At 36.1% G+C, this 21,982-nt stretch overlaps 2 protein-coding genes across 2 annotated transcripts in view; both read right to left on the reverse strand.

The window, feature by feature from the left end:
• LOC306875478 (adhesion G protein-coupled receptor D2) overlaps positions 1-2,257 on the reverse strand; it is a 91,866-nt gene extending 89,609 nt beyond the window's left edge. Inside the window, exons 1-6 of the mRNA XM_079426089.1 lie at positions 2,094-2,257; positions 1,927-1,963; positions 1,724-1,751; positions 1,258-1,476; positions 528-1,166; positions 4-177 (exon numbers count right to left, since the gene is read on the reverse strand). Coding sequence (XP_079282215.1) covers positions 4-177; positions 528-1,166; positions 1,258-1,476; positions 1,724-1,751; positions 1,927-1,962 — 1,096 coding nt within the window. The 5' untranslated portion in view covers position 1,963; positions 2,094-2,257. The remainder of the gene's footprint in view (positions 1-3; positions 178-527; positions 1,167-1,257; positions 1,477-1,723; positions 1,752-1,926; positions 1,964-2,093) is intronic.
• Positions 2,258-2,983: 726 nt separating this feature from the next.
• LOC306875480 (kinesin-like protein KIF14) overlaps positions 2,984-21,982 on the reverse strand; it is a 29,666-nt gene continuing 10,667 nt past the window's right edge. The window contains exons 12-29 of the mRNA XM_079426092.1: positions 20,644-20,707; positions 20,317-20,501; positions 19,173-19,275; positions 18,916-19,070; positions 18,683-18,830; positions 18,464-18,616; positions 13,212-13,344; positions 13,022-13,115; positions 12,664-12,805; positions 8,142-8,245; positions 7,577-7,677; positions 6,529-6,759; positions 6,207-6,394; positions 5,839-5,991; positions 5,483-5,599; positions 5,270-5,335; positions 3,861-4,002; positions 2,984-3,770 (exon numbers count right to left, since the gene is read on the reverse strand). Coding sequence (XP_079282218.1) covers positions 3,430-3,770; positions 3,861-4,002; positions 5,270-5,335; positions 5,483-5,599; positions 5,839-5,991; positions 6,207-6,394; positions 6,529-6,759; positions 7,577-7,677; positions 8,142-8,245; positions 12,664-12,805; positions 13,022-13,115; positions 13,212-13,344; positions 18,464-18,616; positions 18,683-18,830; positions 18,916-19,070; positions 19,173-19,275; positions 20,317-20,501; positions 20,644-20,707 — 2,620 coding nt within the window. The 3' untranslated portion in view covers positions 2,984-3,429. The remainder of the gene's footprint in view (positions 3,771-3,860; positions 4,003-5,269; positions 5,336-5,482; positions 5,600-5,838; positions 5,992-6,206; positions 6,395-6,528; positions 6,760-7,576; positions 7,678-8,141; positions 8,246-12,663; positions 12,806-13,021; positions 13,116-13,211; positions 13,345-18,463; positions 18,617-18,682; positions 18,831-18,915; positions 19,071-19,172; positions 19,276-20,316; positions 20,502-20,643; positions 20,708-21,982) is intronic.

A 21,982-nucleotide genomic window follows, 5' to 3' on the forward strand; every position in this document is an offset into this window, starting at 1 on the left:
CACCTTTTGGGAACAGGCAAACACTTCCACTGTGTGTAGTACATAAGCTATTAATGGGTTTTCCACTTGCAGGGTCAAAGGCTACACAGGTCTTGTGAGAAATGATGGAAAGATTGTGATGCAGACTTGGATCCAACCCAGAGATCACCAGCTGGTCTTGTGGATGGATTTTGGAACCTATAAGAATCAAGAACAAAAACTAGTTTAGCAGAAAATGGATCTTTTTGAGCAAATTCATCTGTCTGGGGCCACCGAACAGCCGGCAACCCAAGTTTGTTTCTAGTCTGCCAGTTTTATGAGTCATAGTTCTTGAGCTCTCCAAGTCTGTAAAGACCATGTGTCCTCTCTTCAGAAAAGAATAAGGGTTCATGAAGTGAAGAGTATATTCTGAAGGGTGGGTCTCAACATTAACCCATGGATAAAATATTTACAACCATCTCAGCCTGAGGTTACCAATTGAAACTTGGCTGTATTCGCATGGTGGGAAATTATTATGCAAAGACGTGAGGGTGACATGGCGACATTACCTTGACATGGCGAGTTCCCTCTACGTGTCTGCAGGGACGTCTCTATTTCCAGTGCAGACTCATTCCACTTGAAGAACAAACCAAAAGGGACGGCTGAGCAAAGTTTTTCCATGCTTTGGATTTCAGAGTCGACCAAGAAACGATCCCACATGTGCAGCTGTGTAACATTCCCACAAAACGCCTCGTCGTTGTTGTAGCCCCCGTAGGTCTCCTGGTCTTGTCCAATCATGAAAAGGCCATCACCTCCGATGTGATTGGTTGATTTGAGGGAATTCCCAGAACCCACAACTGCTCCATCCACCCAGATGACCCACTTCCCAGTATTTCCATCCCAACTCGTGCATACAAAGTGCCAGGAGGCATCGTTGGGAAAGCCAGTTACGTAGGAGGTGTTTGAACCATGCACCAGCAATGCAAGGTGGACCGGTTCGTTCCTGGTGATTTGTGCTTGGAGTTGGAATTCTTTAATGAACGACTGAATGGCGTACGAGAAGACTGTGGAAAGTCCGTAGCAAGTGGGATCAAGCTGGAGGTGAGCGCAAACCGTAAGCGCTTCCATGTTAGGGAACTTGTGTCGGAGGCGAGCCGATTTCCGGTGTGGACGCATTGGAAATTCTAGCATGTATATGTCTGGAGGATCTGTAAAACAACCTGTAATGTTTACTAAAGAACGATATTACCAATGTAGCAAATATGAGGCATGCTGGGAAACGTGGGATATGGTGCTCACCAGTTTTTTGTAACATGCCTGCACGTTCTATCCATACAGGTTGGGTGATATTTAGGGATCGCAGAAAACTGTTCAGCTTTTGAATCTCTTCTGTACTGGACACCATCACAAAGGACCCTGAACGCTGGAGGCAGAGGCTGCGGGCAACGTCCCATGGCTGTCGATCTGGCACGTACTCAGGGTAATAGTTGTCAAGTGTAAGCAGGGTTCTGCTCTCCACTGTAAACACAACAGTATTTTTGTCGACAAACACAAATAGCCTCACGTCTTATGCATTTGGCACTTTCCGGTGTAAACAAATTGTACATGTGATTTCAAACTCTCCTTTGGATTGGTTTAGTCACAGATCATATCTTTACCATCTGCTTTATATAATAGTGAGAGGATTATAACATAAAACAGTCCTGCATGATTATATCTGAATTGTAAGCATGTTAAACAATTGCACTTTGAATGCTGTGATTACCTTTTTCCATGCAGTGATGAATGAGGACCTTGGGGGGGAAATGTATTTAAATTTAATTATATAAAAATAATATTGATTCAATTTAAATAGGTATTCATGATATTTATATTAATGATATGGTCATTTGTTACCATATAAGGAAAACTTATTATTTTGCCACATAATATTTAAACGTAGGCTATATTGTATTATTGATTACTTACAATAACGTTGGAGCAAATTATTTTCAACAGATTCATCCTAAGAAACAAAATTAGCAGTATTAAACACTTTTTAGCAGTATTAAACACTTTCAACGAAACATTACTTCAGTTTATCTCGAGCAGAAACGTTAAATATTGATGAATTTGACGAATAAAACGTCAATTACCTGATATGAGGTAAAGTTATGGTCGGAAGTCATAAATGTAATATTTTATCTCGAAGAGTAGCAAACGGTTGAGGCGCTTTCCGTTGGAAGTGTTGTGACTCTGAGGAACTCTCGACTGAGATGAGATCATTATTAGAAGCAGCGCGCGCCTCCCGCTCTAGAACAGAGAGCAGTTCCCGCCACTCCCCTCACCAGCTGCACTACTTTTATATTTGAGTTTCTGAGCGATAAAAACAATTGCGTTTTACTCGGAGTAGTCGGTTCTAAATAATATATTGTAATTTATGAAAACTTATGTAAACGATTGTTTATGGTGTAAAGAAATCGATATTTGGCCCCAGTTGTGCAAAATAGTGGGGATAAACTGAAATAAGAAAAATATTTCTATATATTGGCTTCTCACTTTTTTTATTTTTTTTTTATTTAAATAACTTTAACATAACTTATTTTAAATAATAGTCATATTGTGGCCCCCAATGTTATTATAGTTAGCTAAAACAATACAAATGGCTACTTAAACATTATGGAAATAAAAATTTTCAAATTTTATAAACCTTAAACTTCTTTTATCTAGTTGCCAAAGCAATATTCTCATTTTCATTTCATTTAACTTGATGTAGCCTACTAAAAACCACATAGTTAAAAAAATAAAAACGTATTAAAACCTAATTAACATAAGGACCCTTGAATGTAAACCACTCATGAAGAATACTTTACACACATAACTACCATATCTGTAATGAAACTCAAATAAAAAATACTAAACAATGTTACTTTGTAAATGAGCCATTTTTCAACAGATTCCAGTTATGATCAAGATTCTAAAAAAATAAATAATAATAATTAATTATATAGAAACACAGAAAAGGCATGCAATGTGCAGTATGTTTAAATAGAACACCGGACATCTTTTCCCAGTGAGTGTTTATTACTGAAAGTATAAAATAGTGTGGAACAATTACATGATCCAGAGTAAATGCCACTGCAAATGCTAAAAATATCAGTGCGCCCAAGCCTGTGCAAAGGTTTCAAGAGCAAAAATCTATTCAGAAGTAGTGTTTTTTTTCTGCATGAGTTATAAAAGACTTAGGTGCTTGATCATTTGCAAAATACACAGAAACCTCATCTTCATAAGTTATACTCTTAAGTCCTTCTTTAAAATCCTACAGTTAAATCTACAGGTCGTACAAAATTTGCAGACAAACTGTTGCAGGCCTGAGTGAGTGCATACCGTAAATACATCAAAATGAAAAGTGAGCCAACTTTAGCATTAACCATTATACCAAATATAGTTATATACATAACTAGTACCCCTTCAATCAGCACCTATCCAAAATCACACCCAGCGGGCGTCTCTGGAACACGTGCTAATGCTTGAAGAAAGAGAATATACAACTTTAGGGACGGTTCGATTTCTGCTGCCATACACTGGTTGAACAAACTGTCCGTCTGTGTCCAGCGTCTGTACTCCATCTGTACTTTTATCGAACGCTGCTGTCAAAGACTGCAGCGCCGAGTGCACTTGATCTCGGGCGGCCATGATGTTCTTCTCACATGGAAGCCGAAGACTGTCGGAACGTCTTCCAGGTATTTCACGCGGAACGTCGTTGATGACATCATCAATTGTCTTGGACAGAGACTGTATCGTCTCATTAAGGCCAGCGTCGCTACCCCTCCCTGTATTACATTAAAAAAATTAAGTCATGTCACATGTGTCTTAGAGGAGAAGTGTTTCTTATGAATGCTATTGTGGAAAGATTGCTGTACCCTTTAGAGAGCGCAACAAAGACGAGTGGAGGTCTTTGATCGCCCGGTTTAGCGCGAGGAGTTTACCGGTGGTGTGCTGAATTGCACACAAGTCCAAGCCTTCATCATCCTCTGAACGATCCTCCGAAGAGCCTGACCTCTCCTGTGAAAGAGCACATGTACATATACCTCTTAAAGGGAAAGTTCACCACAATACAACTCTCAAACAAACCAAACAAAAACTAAACAAAACCCAAAGCAAAACCAAACAAAAACTAAATTTAAAAATAAAAAAAACCAGACCAATAGCACACCAAACAAAACCAAACCCCAAAAAACAAACCGACAAAACAAAACTAAAGAATGAAATAAAAACAAAAATTAAACAAAACCCAAAGCAAAACCAAACAAACCCACAAAACTAAACTAAAACAAAAAATAAATTAAACAAAAGCTAAAGATAAAAACAAATTTAAAAATAAAACCACCAAACCAGACCAAAAGCACGCCAAACAACCCCCTGGTAAAAAAACTGAAAACCCAAAGCAAAATCAAACAAACCCACAAAACAAAATAAAAAAATTAAATACAATCAAATCTTAATCATTAAAAATAAATAAAAACAAATTTAAAAACAAATAAAAACCAAACCGGAGCAATAACACACCAAACAAAACCAACCCCCTCAAAAAACTAAGAAAAACTAAAAACCCAAAGCAAAATCAAAACCCAGGAAAAACTTAAAACTTAAATAAAAAATAAATAAATAAAACAAACAAACAAAAAAAAATTACACAAATCAAACAAAACCCCCAAAACAAGCCCCCCCCCCCCCCCCCCCAAAAACGAAACAAATTAAAACCACACCCGTCCCAACAAAAGAATAAAAAAACAAAAACAATAAATACAAAATAAATAAACAAAGCCAAACCAAAACCAAACAACCTCCCAACCAAAAAAAGCAAAAACAAACAGAAAATTGAAATAAAGACCATACAAAAATTAACAAATATAAACCAAACAAAAATTCAATAAATAATAAACAATTTAATATAAATAAATATATTTGACTTAAATATACACATTTGTTGTTGCCTATCTTATTTGTTTTAGACCACAGGGTTTAGGAACGGTGAGTGGGTTTGAGAAATGAGTGAGCTTGTAGGATGCATCCATTTGTCCTTATCCCAGCATCCCATTCTCTTGCTGAACAATAACAACGATCCTGTAGTTTGTGTATTGAAGATAACAGTTACAGCCACATTAAGGTGACAGATGACACTCCACTCAAACCATTTATTTTAAAACGACCCAAGACCGCTCAGGTTCGGCGTTTTACAAGCGCTGTCCCCCTCAGTCATTGTTGGGCTGGTCATTAATCCAAAACATTTTACATTCAATGACAAACAACAGCTGTTTGTGAGGCGTACCGACAAACAGCAGCGGAAGTAGCTCTGCAGAGTGCTGGCGACATCCATGGCGCTGGATTTCTGAATCTGTGAAATATATTAGAATTTATATTATGAAATGATGTTACAGTATACATTTATATCAGTTAATAAAGCATACATTTATAGTTCAATATTAACTGGATTAATAAAGATTCCATTTTATCAAGTAAATTATTTATTAAGAGAACTTACTGGTATATGAACAGATGAAAGATCTCGATGCATCTCTGTGGTTATCTTCTGACCAATGTGGAGAAGATCAGTCACGCTTTGACAAATCCCATCCCGCAAAGAATCCACCACAGACCTCTACAGAGAAAGAGAATGGTGCTGTATTTTTTTATTCTGACTGGTTTTTAATTCAATTCAATTCAAGTTTATTTGTATAGCGCTTTTTACGATATAAATCGTTGCAAAGCAGCTCTACAGGAATTTAAGTTTCCACAATATATTTATATATTGCAGAACCTTAATATAATTAAGACCTTAATGTCAAATCTACTATTGGGCTGTAAACGGCAGCTATGGCACAAGAAATATATACCCACGTTGTTTATGATTTCTGAACCATGTTCAGTCAAAAGAAGATCAGTCCCATTCACTGCCGCCAGAAAACCGATGGTATTGAGAACTGCGCTCATACACTCTGCAACCCTCCTCTGGGCCTCTGTTACCATGGAGGAGATCTCAGAGTCACAGCCCTGAAAGACCAAAACACAAAAAGACCAACACTCTTTTATCAACTTTTACCAAAAATTAAATAAACCATGTTAACATCAATAATAAATAATAATTACATTACTTTGATAAGAATATTGCATTTTTTTATTTTTTTTTCCCTATGGTCCCCCTACAGAGCTAAATAACACAAATGCAGCTGGCGTTTTATTAATTGACTATGAACTGTAATGAGCACCTGAATGAGTAACTGAAGGTACCCTCCAATTTTCTTGACATCCGTCTTGAGCTCCTCAGCTCTCTGAGACACTAAATCAGTGCTGGGCTTCATGCGGGAGACCCAGTGTATGGTAATGAACACAGCCCTTTCAACAGCAGACGTGGCCTTCACTAGATGAGTCTGGGCTTCAGTACTGCAGACAAACACTGTTCACATACACACAAACAGAACAAAATGAGCCTCTTTGTGTAGCGCTGTGATGACACAGGTCTTGTGCATTCATATTGACACTGATGAATGGCTCTGTTGATTTAGGTTTGTTAAAATCGCTGATGCTTACAGTTCTCCTGACTGTCGTCGTCAAGGTGCTCGTAGAGGTCTGCGATGGACCTCACGGCACGGTGAATCGCCAGCAGGTCTAGAGTCAGTTTGTCACCCAAGCTTTCACTCTCCTCTGTCGACTGGCAGGAGCGCAGACGAGCCACAGCAGAGCCAATCATATCTTTGCAGATGGCTGGGAGGGCGGAGTCAGAAGTGCTGGAGTGCAGAGAGGGGGGCTTGTTCATCAACCCTAAAAAGACACAGAATATCAAAGTTACTTCATATTTTCCAGGGGGAAATTTTATTAAAAATTTAATTATTTCTATATATATTTAATTTATTTTTATTGTAATACTGTATTTAGTTTTAATTGTAGAACTAATTTTACCTTGTTATATATTAGTTATACTAATGTGTATATTTTATTTCAGCCTTGCATAAAACAAAACTAAACAATAAAATAAAAACAAAAAAACAAGAGAGATGCTAAACAAAAACAAAACGCTAAACAAAAAGTGAGATGTTACACAAACAAAACTCCAAATAAAAACAAAACAAGTGAGATGCTACAAAATACAAAACTAAACAAAAACAAACACAAACAAAATGTATTATACAGCTATGCATACCAGGCTTTTGAACCAATGAGATTACACTGTTTTTCATGTAATATTTATAGTGCATTTCAATATTTCCTTATTTTTTAAATTACTGAAAATAAATTAATAGTTTTAATAGTTTAACTGGTTTGCAAATATGTTCCAAAAACTAGTGAGCTGCCTACATAGACGTTATTTTGAAGAATGTTTTTGTCCATACAGTGAAAGTCAATGGCGACCAAAACAACATTGTTTGGACCCAACTGACTTTCATTGTATTGACAAAAAACAACATTGAAAGATTTCTAAAAAAAAATTAAAAAGTCATACAGGTTTGAACGGTTAGTAAATTATGACAGAAATGTACTTTTTAAGTGAATTATCTCTTCAAAACTACTAATCAGAATGACGATAAAATCAAAGAGGGTCGAAAAGACATACATACATAGAATATAAAGGCTACTTTACCAGTGGACTGTGAGGGAGCACAGTGTAGGCTCTGAATGGGGTGCACTCGGATCTCATACAGACGCCCAGAAATCCTCCTGCTCTTCAGCAAACTTCTACTCCTAAGCCACAAGAAACAGAAAATAAGATATACAGATACATTTGAACTTATATCTTGCCTTGAACCATCATTATCAATCAGATAACTGCTTCCTTAACAGGTAGTTACATGATGTACACTGAGTTTACTGCTCATCCCAAGGACAGAAAGACAAGAGAGGAAGTCAAGAAGTGAAAAGCTAAGCAATATCTATGAGCTGCGAGTTGAAGAAGGGGTTTAGATTCGCCAATATTGAATTTAGCTGTAGTTACATAATCTTGTAGGCAAAGAAAATGGGTTAAAAATGCTGCAGGAATATTTATTTCCATAGGGCTCGGTTAACAAAGGGAAAAATATCATCATGGTGGAAGACAATATCCAGTGTTGGGCACAAGGTATACTTCTGTTCTTTCGTTCTTCAATAAAGTAGTACAGAGAGCCGAAGAGCAGCATTCTGGACTCAATAAGACTAATAAATTCAAATACCTTCTGCGAGAGAAAGACGAGGTTGAGGAAGAGGCGGATATGTCTGGTTCCCACTCATCATTAGGGTCGTAAAACACGTCGTCATCTTTAGAGGCGCTCTCCCCCTACAGCCAATAAACATCAGACTTGATTTAGCCGCAGATTCTTTTACGATAATAAGAGCAAGTGCCAATACTACATGCTTCCTGCTTTTACTGGGTAATTACAAGGAAATAAACAGGCTTCAAATGGCCTCATATATTATAGCATTCAAACAACTAAGCTCTGTGTTAAATACTCAGCACTTTGTTCAAATCAAGTGTGGCGCAGTTTCCATGTCAAGTAAAGAGCTACACAAAAATTAAATAAAACAAACATAAAAATAAAACAAAGCTAAACACTACATATAATGAAAAAAAAAGACAAAAAACAAAACTTTCTAATGTCAAGTAGGGGTGGGCGATATGACCAAAACCTTATATCATATGAGTATTTTATTTCACGATTACAATATACATCACGATATAGTTATTTCTTTGAAACCATAGAATTTTTATAATTCAAGATCACAGAAAAACTAATTCAAGCCCCCCAAAAAAGAAAAAAACAAGCTCACTGAAGACAAGTCAGTGATTAAATAAGAATAATTACAAGCAATAGCACAAAAAATGACAATAAATAAAGAAGAAATGCTACATACTAGGGATGCAAAAATACAGTTAGCCCATGGTTTAATACATACATACATTTTTTAATCATAGGCACCTTTAAAAACTGTAAGAGAATCAAATAGGCTCAAATATTTTAAGATATAAACAAGGAAACATTGAGCTTGCCATGAAAACATTTTATTAGCACTTTATAACCTATAAGTTTGTGACGCATTGAGCAACGTAGGCTAGAACTCATCTCTTTAAACAACAACAAAAAACGGTTGTGCTTTAAAAGGTAAAATCAGCCGCTTATGTTCGTGTTTGTCCATTTCTAAAATACAGTAAATTATCGTCATTTGCGTATAAAATCCCAATTTACTGCTGATCCGCAGTAATCAAATTCAATTATCATGCGCATCTAGTCAGTAAAACCAGTTTCTTGATTAGTAGTTAATCGCCATCACCTGCTTTCAAATGGAGCGGGAATTACTACACAGACCGTAATTCACTGACAAGCTAGGCAATTTCGTGTTCATAATGGAAGACGATTCGTCTGCGATTATGAACGCGATATTGCCTATCTTGGCTAAACGTCTGATGCATATGGCACACTTTTCTGGAAACACTTCAGGAATGTCGAAGTCGTCATCTGACTGGTTGAATTAAACCGGATTTCCGGGAGACGCGAGTGTCGCGTTTATTTTCAGTCCGCTGGGAAACAAAGATGGCGTGGTGCCTAACCCCCTCACGAAAGAAGAAAGCCGTCGTGTTTACAAATGTGACGACGAACGCTATCAGGGTCAACTAAATGCTGGATTTTCAAAAGTATGTGAAATATTTAAAGTTTGCGGCATAAAATCTTTAAAATACATCGGAGAGTTTTACACACCGGTCTGTTATTGTGGCGACATTTCCACGCACCGAAACATGACGCTAAATGAAACGAACTATGATTGATTGTTTGACATGTCGGTCAAACGGCCTCACGGGCCTTGGCCAATGAAAGCGGACATCTATTCCAGACCTTCAGCGGTCAGTCTGAAGGTCTGGCTACGCGAGACTAATAGAGGGCTATAAACACATGCAATGTGTGTTTCATTCATACTGGATGCAAGAGGGCTCCCTCGTGCAGAAATTCCACATATGCATCACAGAAATAACAGAACTGATAATGTTCCAGGAAATCCCTAATATGGATAAAGGCATCGCTGTCGCTGTAATGGAATAAAAAGAAGATCTAACGTCAAATGTTTTGAATGATGAAACGCAAGGACAATAAACGCTCACCTGCGATATGGTTTATTTGTGTTCTTCAAGCCATCTGGGGTATTGTCATAATGATAAAGTAAGTTATATTTGTAAGCCATTGCTAATCGACAGCAGTTATTACAGTATAGAATATATTTTCTGCCTAATTCTGTAATAAGAAGCCACATCAGATGACAAAAGGAAGTTTTTTTTCAAACACTCGACTAATGTTGAAGTAAAAACATGTTAAAATGTTTTCTTTTGTTGGACAACAGGTTTAGACACTTATCATTACAAGTCATTAAAAATAAGATATGCTTGGCGTGTGTTACTTTTTCAAATGCATGTTATAAGCGGGGAAGCGTTTCCTCATCTCAGCATGTGAACTTACGGGCACACACACAGCCAATTCTGAGAAAAATAAAACACACAGAAATTAATTATATGCAAAACTGCAATTCACAAGTAAATATTGACCCTTGGATGTCGTACCGAACGGTTCAATATTATATTGAGAATTGTGACATCCCTACGACATACACTGTGTAAATTAATCAAAAACACTACATATTCTTTACTGTGTAAATTAAATATACATTTCTTCTATCTCTGTTGTTTGATTAACATGAATGACAGACAGCAGGAATTTTAGACTGCTGTCACTTTAAGACCGAGCATCCAGATCCAATTATATTGTTACACATGCGTTTTCTTTCTCAGCTGTTTACTTTCACTTAAGACCTGTTTACAAGAATACTTGCAGTCACAGGCATTTTGACACATAGGCTATAAGTATGTGTTTAGCAGTTGTACTTTTTATGTTTGTTGAACAAAGGAAGCTGTGAAAGAGGATGTTATAAGAGTTTGAGGTAAGCAGTTTTAAGTTTTTGCACCATGTCACATTGATCAACAAGCCATTTCATGTAGCATTTTTATTGGCTGGTCAGAAGATGTAGGTCGTAGCAGCAAACACACTATGTGATGATCATGCTGAATTTCTGACACTGTCAGAAAGTGATCGTAGGCTATCTCTGGTCGCAAGACCGTGACAACGGCAGTCTTTGAACCTCTCTCACTGAACGACAGAGGGCCACCATTTAGGAGCCACAATCACAGAAATCGCCACGATTTTTTCATGATGACAATCTTTTGTCTGGGACAGCCGAAAATTGTGCAGTGTGTAAAAGGCTTAAGAGCGATAAAGACGATAGTCAAAAATATCTACCAGTTGACAAAATTTCAACCGGTGTCTACCGGTATATCGCCCACCCCTAATGTCAAGTGACATGCTACACAACATTTGCTACACAAAACAAATACACTAAACACACACTAAAAAAAATAAAAATAAATAAAACACTAAATAAAATAAAAACAAAAAAATGTTAAGTGAGCTGCTATACAAAAATAAAACGAATAAAATAAAAAATACAAAATAAATAAAATAAATATACACCATTAAACACTAAAACAATAAAAAAACTTAAATAAAAAAACTAAACACTAAATAAATAAAAAAATAATAATAAAACAGATGCTACACAAAACCAAAACACCAAATCAACCAACCCCCCCAAAAAACAAACCAAACTAAATCAGACCTATTCAAAACAAAACAAAAAAACAAACACCTAACCAACTAAAAAACAAAATAGATTAAAAAATAAAAAATACAAATTTATGTAGCTAAAACAAGGGTTTTAAAGGGGTCATGACATGGATGATTTTATTTTTTATTTTTGTTATTTTAATATGTTCCTTGAGGTTTACTTATAATGTTAATAAAGTTTTTTGCACAAAAAAACAATGTATGTGAAAAAAAAAGATTATTTCCAACCCTCATTCGAACTGTTTTAAGGGGCATGTCCTATAAGGCTTGTCAGGAATCTGCCACTGTTATGACTGGCTAACGTCATTGCATAAACAACAGCATCAACGCCCCCTCGCTATTGCATGTGTCATTTCCAGACAAAGCATTATGAAATCATTTACTTACGGTTTGTGATGCAGCAGCAGTCAGATCGTTTACAAAACAAAATACTCAGATCAATCCTCTGGCAAAATCCGGGGTGCCATAAAACTAAACTATCCACTTGTCTCTGACACTAGGATACTTCTGATATCTGTACAAAGACGGTTGCCAGTGGGCGGGGCCTATGGTGAGAAGATGACTGCTCTGAAGGCAATTTTTATGCAAATGTGTGTGCCCAGGTGACGTCACCTTGTACCTCAGATCCAAAACGAGCCATTTCAGCTTGATTAAATAAATGCTTTGTTTATAATGAGGATGACGTTTTAAGATATGAAACTTGTTGTTAAATTTGGATGTTTGTGGTACCAAGACCTCATATAAGGCAAATTTGATTTCTCATGTCATGACCTCTTTAAACCAATGACTACCCAGCTACAAAAACAGAAGCCAAATCAGCAAAACAAACAAAAAAATAGTTTGCCGCACATTGTTTGTTGTGGTTGCATCTAGTTAGAGACAAAACCTGGATTAACACTGAAGAGGATATAATTTGTCGCTATATGACATCAAAAGGCTAGGACGCTGTGTACTTTGCTACAAAAATGCCACTGTGCAGCTCAAGCAGTAAGTTTACAGCTATTAACTAGGTGAACATCTTTTATTAAGCCACCTGCTCAAGCTCCCTCATGGCAGCCAAGTTGCACTGGAACTTCTCCAGGCTCCAGAAGGTGGAAATTCCCAGTTTGGTGTTCTGAACTTGGACCTGCAGTTGGGCGTCTCCACCCTTGCTCTCTTTATCGGTCGCCTCATGTCTGTTATGAAAACACAAATTCATTACATGAAACATTCAATGACTTTATGATTTATTAATTTATTTAAATTAAATTTACATTATACCAAATTATTTTGATACAATTTTTCCTAATCATAAATTCTGATTGGTTAAAACTGTAGCAATGTTGTTCCAGGACCAACAAAGATGTTGATCCAGGAACATTAAATCCAGTACTCCCACTAAATAACTGTACCTGCTGAAGACTGTGGGTTTCTTGAGTTTGGTACTGATTTTGTTTGCTTCTTCAATCATCAAAGACAGCTTCAAGGCATCCCACTGTGGGTAGGCTGCAAACATTGAACAAAAATATGGTGAATAACACACTACTAAGAACATCACTGATGGAAAACCCCATGTCTTTTCAATTTAAAGTGTGCATGTACCCGTTTTAGGGGTCTGGGTCATTTTAAGAGCACGTTTTCTCTCAATCTGAGCAAGATCTTCTGCAATCTTCCTTTTCTCTGCTTCAAGCGCCTCTACAATCTTAGCATGCCGGATATCGTGATCAGCCAACGCCTATAGAAAAAATAAAAAATCTGAATGAGTCACAAATTAAAAGATGATGAAGCCATCTTCTGTATAAACTTGCTAAATAAAGAAAGTTAATAACATAAGTAAAAACTAACTAAATAATATAACTATAACTAAACTAATACAGAATACAGAAGTAATATAACTATAAAGTAATATAATATAAAGTAAATAGACAAAGTTCCCACTCTAAGTCAAATGTCAAATTCCCTGACTTTCACTGACTAAAAAGCTGAATTTCCATGACCTATAATGAATGGAAAAACAGGCCGCTGTTGTGCTGAGCCTTTTTTTTGTTGTTGTTGCTTTTTTACCATTAAATGCTCTTTGATATTTTTTACACTTTTTCTTTTTAAACTCAGTCTTTGAAGAGGTCATTTTGTAGCCAAAGCTACAGTGGCTGAGAGAGCTCAATGCGCTGCAACTTCAGAAAACACATGCAAATAGAAAAAGCACCAGCAAATCAAGAAAACATATTCATCAGTTTGACAGCAGGTGGTGCAAATGCTCACAACACAAACAAATAAAGAAACACTGCAAATGCTCACAACACAACCAAATAAATTTTATATGCAGTGCGTTTCTTTGTTTGGTTGTGTTGTGAGCATTTGTAGCGTGTGTGTTTTCAAATTGATGAAAGTTGTTTTCTTAATTTGCAGGCGTTTTTTTTATATTGCAGTGCATTTCTTTCTTTTTTTTTTTTTTTGGTTGTGTTGTGAGCATTTGCAGCGTGTGCGTTGTAAAATTGAGGAAGTTGTTTTCTTAATTTGCTGGTGTTTTCTCTATTTGCAATGCGTTGAGATCTCTCGGTCACCGTACAAAGCTCCCAAAAATTTTAATTTTCTGGCATATTTGCTTTTGTTAACCGGTACAGCCTGGTGGCCTGGTGACTGCATTTGACATAGTGATAGCCAGTTGACGAGCGGGAAGGGAATAAGATGGCGCTGAAAAAATAGCCCAGGGCTCAATGCTAAGGATTTTTTCAGTGGTTAAAATTATTACTTGCCCTGTTAATATTTTCACTAGCCTTGCCACAAAAAATAAATAAAATAAAATAGTTGCTGTTATCAACTTTGATTTTTGTATTCTAATAAATAAAATTATGACACCAATATTTTAGATACCAAATTTCTTTTACAAATCTCGATTTCAATGTTAATACCACAGCAAAAAAAAAAAAAAAAAAAAAAAAAAGTATATAAGTTCAGTATCTAATATAAAGTTCAAACATATATAAAGTATATACAAATATAAAGATAAATAAGAACAAATGAACAAATTGCAAGTAATAGCTAAATTAAATATATAGCACAAAGATAGAAATTAAATTGTGCTTAAGTTATGTTTGTAGGTGTTCAGGTACAGAAATTGAATAATTACTTATAAAATAACATTTGCATATTCTTCACTCTGTGTTGCAACTTGATTTTGCATTGCCATTTGAAATCAGTGGCAAGGCAACCACTGCATTTTAATCATGAATCAATCCAAAAAAAAAAAAATGCAATGTTTTTAATTTATTTTAGACTGCATAATTTCAAAATCTGAAGAAACAGAATGGTGTGACTTTAGCTTTGTGAAATTATGCTACGTGAAACAGAAACAGCAGACGGACTGAATGAGACAATTTCACTCTTTGACAGCAGGTGGCGCTTATGGAACAGTGATAAAGCATTTCCTTGGTTACCACTATAAACACAGCAGTGCTGCGCGTATTAACACTCATTTAAATGCATTATACAGAGGCAAGATGAAAAGAAAACGCAGTGTAAACTTTTCTGAAAACAACCAGTTCCCCTCAGAAACACATTCAAATAAAATTCAATGTTTAGGATTCCTATATTTCGCACATTTTGAATCTTGTTCTGCCTGATATGGTATTTTCTCCTCTTTGCGTCCGTCTTCAGCATCTCTGGCCTCTGTTAATGGCCGTTTACAGACTAATTAAATATAGATTAATCATTGTTAAAGCTACAAAGTTACTTGCCAAGACGGGCATTTTTATACTTTTGTATATATTTGTCCATTCAGGCGCAAGAAAGATGCTGTGAGAAACTCAATTCAGGGCTTGCGCGTGTCCGAGACGCTGCTGTCGGTACACGCTGTTTACACAGGTCACAGCGCGCAAGTACTGAATGGAGTTGACGAACAAAAATCCCTGATATTCCATGACTTGGACAAAAAAATATATAAAATTCCCTGACTTTCAATGTCTGGAATAGACCTTTTAAAATTCCATGATATTCCAGAAATTCCATGACCCGTGGGAACCCTGATAGACTAACTAATCTAAAATAAACAAATAAATAACATAACTAACTGAACAAATAAACTGAAAATATTTGCAATAAATATCTTAACTAAAACAACAACAAAAATGGTATAAATAAAACTCAGTCACTGAATAAATAATTAACCCTAACTGAATAAAACTAAATAAATAATATAGCCAACTAACTAAACATACAGTGTCCTCCAAAAGTATTGGAACAGTAAAGACAAAATTGCTCTGTTGGCTGTGGAGTCAAGACATTTACAAATATGATTAAAAGATGAATATGAGACAAAACTACAGTTAAACTAAACTTATTATTAGCCGTTTCAACACATACATGTTTTACCAGCTAAGAAGTTCAGCACTTTTAGAGTTTCATCCCTCTATCAGATGTGAGCATAAGTATTGGAACAGTTGCCTCACAGATCTTTCTAAGTGATCAGCTGTGTCCTGTTGCATTAATTCTTCAGATATTAAAAGCAGGGAATGTGTCGTATCAGTTATATCCATTACTTCTGTATTCTGAATCCTGCAATCGATGATGATACACACAAACCAGGATGAAGATGAGGGAGCTGACTTTGAGAGAAAAGCAAGCAATTTGGATGCTAAAAGAAAAGAGGAAGTCAATTAGAGCTCAAGCTAAAACAAAAGGCATGGAGAAATCAAGAGTTTCAAACCACCAGCGACACCAGCAACCAACAACGACCTGATCGGCTGAGAAAACAACAGTAGTTGATGACAGACAAATCATAAAAGCTGTGAAAATGAACCCTAAAAGACGTGTCTATAAAATCACTGTTACGTTCCACGTGGACTTGTGTATTGTTTTTGTTTTTTTGCGCTGTTGTATGTGTTTCCATTCATACCCGTAGGTTGTGATCATTGGCTGTTTCGTTGTAGGTGACATCACTACGCTACGCGTCGGCGCTGACGTTCTACCAATCCGCTGACGCTCTGCCGGATTTAAAAGGCCCATGCACAAGGAGAATGCAGATCCTCGTCAGATCTCAGCCAACTCGCGTGTGTTGAGCCGTTTCTTTAGAAGCCAACCTGAACGTGTTATCGTTAATGTCTGTGAGATGCCTAGTTATGTGATTTGAGAAACACTCCTTCGGGTTTGTTAATTTTGATGCTGCATTTGGTTGTGTGTGTGACCGATCTCTGTCAGACCGAACGTGTTAATGCAGTATTAACTTGTCTAGAGCACTTAGACCTACTTTTTGGGTTTGTTTACTGGTTGTGGACCATTACATCTAAATCAACGGTAGACAGAATATTTCTGTTAGTTAGTTGAAGAGTGATTGTCACTATTGTGTTTTTGTTTTTAGTTAGAGTAGTTTATTTACGGCGGCGAATCCGCTGAAGATTTCGGGTTTCTTTCTACATTTTTTCTTTGATAGTTAGTTTTAGAGGTTTTGGGTAAACTAGCTTTGGCAGTTATGTTTTGATTATTTCCTTGATTTGGCAACACTCTTGTATTTGAATCTTCATTATTTTTGCTTGTTTGTTATTTTTCTCTTTATAATGTTTCTTTGTCCTGGTAACTCTTCACTCATAATTAAACGTTTTGAACGTTGAGTCTGGTATTCCTGGTTTTTTTTGCTACCCGCACACATGACAATAGTATCCCACGTAAATGTTGCGCAATCATCCCGTTTACATCTTTAAACGCGTAACAATCACCAACAACTTCCAGAAAGCTGGGGTGATGCTCTGACAATCTACTGTCCTCAGGAGACTTTGACACAGAATTACAGATGCTACACAGCAAGATGCAAACCTCTGACCAGCACCAAAAATAGAAAGGCAAGATTAGAGTTTGCAAAGAAAGCACAAAGGTGAGCCAGAAGAGTTTTGGAACTGTGTTCATGAACCGATGAGACCAAGATGAACCTTTATCTAAGTGATGGGAAAGCAAAATTCAATGGGAAGTGCTTCATATTGCATCAGGACAATGACCCATAACACCCTGCCAGTTCAGTCAAGGAATTTATAAGGACAAAGAAATGGAAAGTCTTAGATTGCCCAAGACAATCTCCAGATTTAAATCCGATTGAACATGAATTTCACCAGCTGAAGAGGAGAGTCAAGGCAGAAACTCCCCAAAACAAGCAATGATTGGAATTGGCTGCATTAAAGGCTGGGAAAAGTATTTCAAAGGATGAGACCAAGAGTCTGGTGATGTCTATGGGTCACAGACTCACTGCTGTGATTGTGTGCAAGAGATCTGCAACTAAATAATAGCTTTTAATCTTTTATATCTGCCTTATGTTCAACTGTCCCAATACTTATGCTCACATTGAGTGGGATGAACTCTAAAAGTGCTGTTCTTTTTAATTGGTAAAACATGTATGTGTTGAAACGGCTAATAATAAAATTTAACATTCTGTAGTTTTGTCTCATATTCATCTTTTAATCATATTTGCAAATGCCTTAACTTTACAGGCAACAGAGCAATTTTGTCTTTACTGTTCCAATACTTATGGAGGGCACTGTAAGTTTAGGTAACTAACTGAATAACTAAAACCAAGTAAATATTACAACTATAGCTAAATTAACTAAATAAACAACAATTACTAAACTAACTAAACAAAATGAATAACTAAAACTAAATATATATATATATATATATTTAGTTTTAGTTATTCATTTTGTTATATATATGGACCATGGTGTCAGCTAAAAATCTTATTTACTGTTCTCTACTGAAGACAAAAAAAATGGCCAGAGGGTGAGTAAATTTACAGCAAATTAAAAATTTTGGGTAAACTATCCCTTTAAGAAAAAGAAGAGCATCAATTTAGATTTTTACTGGTCTTTCTGTACCTGTCTAGTAGCCTGGGCCTCCATCTGCAGACGTCTCTTATGGGTGGTGACTTCCTGCTGCAGCAGACTCTTTGCTGTCTGCAGTTGCTCTATCTGGCTGACGACCCTCGTTTTATGCAGCTCCTGCTCTCTCTTGCGTTCACTCTCCTCTTCCTGAGGAAGCGTTTGATTAGCTGGAGTCACACATGCTACACACAGACACGTCTGCTAACAGCTTACCAGCTCTCGCTCCAGAGCTTTGATCCTCTCCTCGTACTGACTCTTCTGCTCGCTCAGCTCTTTCTGTGCCATCTCTTTTGCCACCTGAATGCCCTGCATCATCTCCTCTTTGGCCTTCAACCGAGCCGCCTCGATCTCTGCTTCAAGTCTGTGAAGAAAAATGAAGAATGGACTTTCACATGAAACCAAGTAAAAAGAGTTCTTGTAGAGCTAAATATAGAGCTTGTACTCACTGAGCTCTCTGAGCCGACAGCAGCTCGTTTTTAGCGAACTCAAAGTCCTTCTGACCATCTCCACTGTTCCAACAGGACGCGCGCTTCCCACTCTGAACCTCGGCGGGGTGGTTGAACCGAAAGTAGTGATCTCCTCCAAGAATCACACGGTCTCCCTGAAATAAAAAGCGAATAAACAAATAAACAGTTTGATGATTTATGTGGAGGTTCTCAGAACATTAGATAAGTTTGGAACCAGAGCCACGGCAGGAACTCACATGCTGGAGAATGGTGCACTCAGACACCAGATGTCCATTAACGAAGGTCTTGGCGTTTGGCATCGGTTTAATGCTGACGGTACCTTTCACACTGGAGATGACACTGAAAACACAATTAAGACTTATTGCAAAATGTATTAATCGAAATTAGATATTTAACTGTTTGTGCACAACATTTTATTTACATTACTTTTGTCATTGTTAATATTTTAAGCATTAATAATTTACTGTAACAGTAAAATGTAATCTTCAAGATCAGCAAATCTCAAAATGAATATCCATTTTTCATACTGTACATTATAATGTTGTAATGCCTAAATTAACTAGCATTCAAATTTTTAGTTTAAATGTTTTATTCTTAAATTACTTACACAAAAGAGATTGTATATATATGTACGTGTGTGTGTGTGTGATTTTTTTTAACATCAGCCATTTATCCGTTATCTGCCATAACATTAAAAGACATTTCCTGTATGTCAGCAAATATGTAAGCAGTTTTATTTTTAATGGCGATTTTGTCATTTTTGAAGCTTAAAAGACTCATTATTCAAAACATCTTCTTTTGTGTTCATTGGAACAGCATTATTTATACAGTTATTAGTATTTATTAATATTTTAAATTCGCTTTTATATTAATTAGCTTACTCAGTTTTTTAAATTTTGAGATTTTTATATTTTAGTTTATGATTAAGTAATTTTGTTATGTGCTTTTGTCCTTTTTATATACATGTATACACACACATGCATACACATATACACAGGGTGCGATTTGTGAAAAATGCAGAGGGGGGGGAAGCTTTTGAAAAAAAAAAATTCTCTCTCCTGAAGGTAAGGGTAAGTCTATAGCCTAAGTAACCTAATGTTAGTGCAATCTGTTTATAACGCACATCATGAATGTGGAAAAAATACTATGGAAGTCAATGGCTACCAGTAAATGTTTGGTTACCAACAGTCTTCAAAATATCTTGTTTAGTGTTCAACAGAAGAAAGAACATGAGGGTGAGTATATAATGACAGAATTAGCATTTCTGGCTGAAGTGCTCTTTTAAATGTACAAATCCAATCAATTTTAAGATGATTTAAACAAATCAAAAATGAAGTGAATGATGGAGTGGTAGTAGACTGTGGACGTCACCCGTCTCACCAGTGCTCATCGGCGATGAGAGCTCCAGACAGCTGGATGTCGTGAGCCGACTCAGACTTGAGCTTGCCGACCTTGGTCTCGCCCTCTTTAATCATGTACAGCAGCATCTCTGACAGCTGCGGATCCTCATTCAGGTTCACAAGGTTAGGCAGCCGATTATCCACTTTAAAGGTGACGCCGGCACGCTGAACAAGGTACAGCGAATAAACAGACAAACAAAGTGAAGAAGAAAGAGAAAGAAAATAGCCATGAAACATTTGAAAAGCTCATCGATCCATCACACACCGAAGTCTGACCGCTCTTTGCAAGTGTGAGGCGAATCATTACCTGTAGCTCTTTGGTTTCTTCACGCTTCCTCCTCTCTGCGTCTTCCAACCTTTCTTTCCAAGTTCTGCACATATTGAATGACACAAAGATTGTAAAACCTTGATAGGTACATCATTTAAAAACATCTGTCAAAGGGCTATTCAGTCATTTATGTGTAAAACGTTTTGATACACTAACTGCAAGTATGTGACAAAGTTTTATATTACAATAAAATTTATATTTGGATCGCATCCAAAATAAAAGTTTTTGTTTCCATACAGTGTGTGTGTACTGTGTATATTTTATATATATATATATATATATATATATATATATATATATATATATATATATATATATATATATATACACACATACAGTATATATTTTTAAAATATTTACATGTACAGTATATATTTACATTCATAATATTTACATTATATATATATAAATATATATATAAAGGTAACATTTTTCTTAAATATATACGTGTATATTTATATACACACATCACACACACATTATGTAAACAAAAACTTTTATTTTGAACGCAATTAATTGTTTGACAGCACCAAATAAAATAACTAAATCAATTTAAAATTATTATATGGTTTGTATATAATCTCATTTTAAAATAAAATACATAAAACAAACAGAATTCAACAACCTTATGTAATGAAATATTCCATGTATTCATCACAGAATATAATTACAATTATAAAATCAAAATACGTTTCCGCCTGAACAGTTTTCCACTGATGTCGGTATGATGTCATGGGCTGGGAGAAGAGCCAAACATGTTTCAACCCTCTTAACATCTCATTTACTGCGAGCTGCCTGCGACCGCAGCAAACTACACAGTCATGGCCAGGAAATGCGTTTTCGGCTTTTTCGATTCCAAAACCACCTTCCCTAGCCTCAAACTAAACCTAGCTATGGGCCGGGAATTTTTCACTTTAAAAGGAATGAGAAACATTGGAGAAGTTGCAGTTTTGTTTGAGGCAGGTTACTCCTGAACTCTTCTATGATTTTAGTAAATATTTCTGTAAATATTGGCATTTGTTGTGGTTCATATAAAGGTAAAGGATTAAAATTCACAATATCTTGTGTTCACTTCAAGAAGAAACATGATTATTTTAAAAAGCTTGATTATTTTTATCTACATTGCGGTCTAAACGCTAAGAGTCGGTATGATTTTTTTTTTTTTAAGGAGAAGTCTCTTATGCTCACAAGTCTGCATTTACTTCATCAGAAAGACAGTAAAAACAGTAATACTCTGAAATATTCTTAGAATTTAAAAGTTTTTTTTTTATTTTTATAAAAGTTAAAATATAATTTATTCTTGTAATCAAAGTTAAAT

The sequence above is a fragment of the Barbus barbus genome, assembly GCF_936440315.1.
Source record: "Barbus barbus genome assembly, chromosome: 9".
NCBI lineage: Eukaryota > Metazoa > Chordata > Actinopteri > Cypriniformes > Cyprinidae > Barbus > Barbus barbus.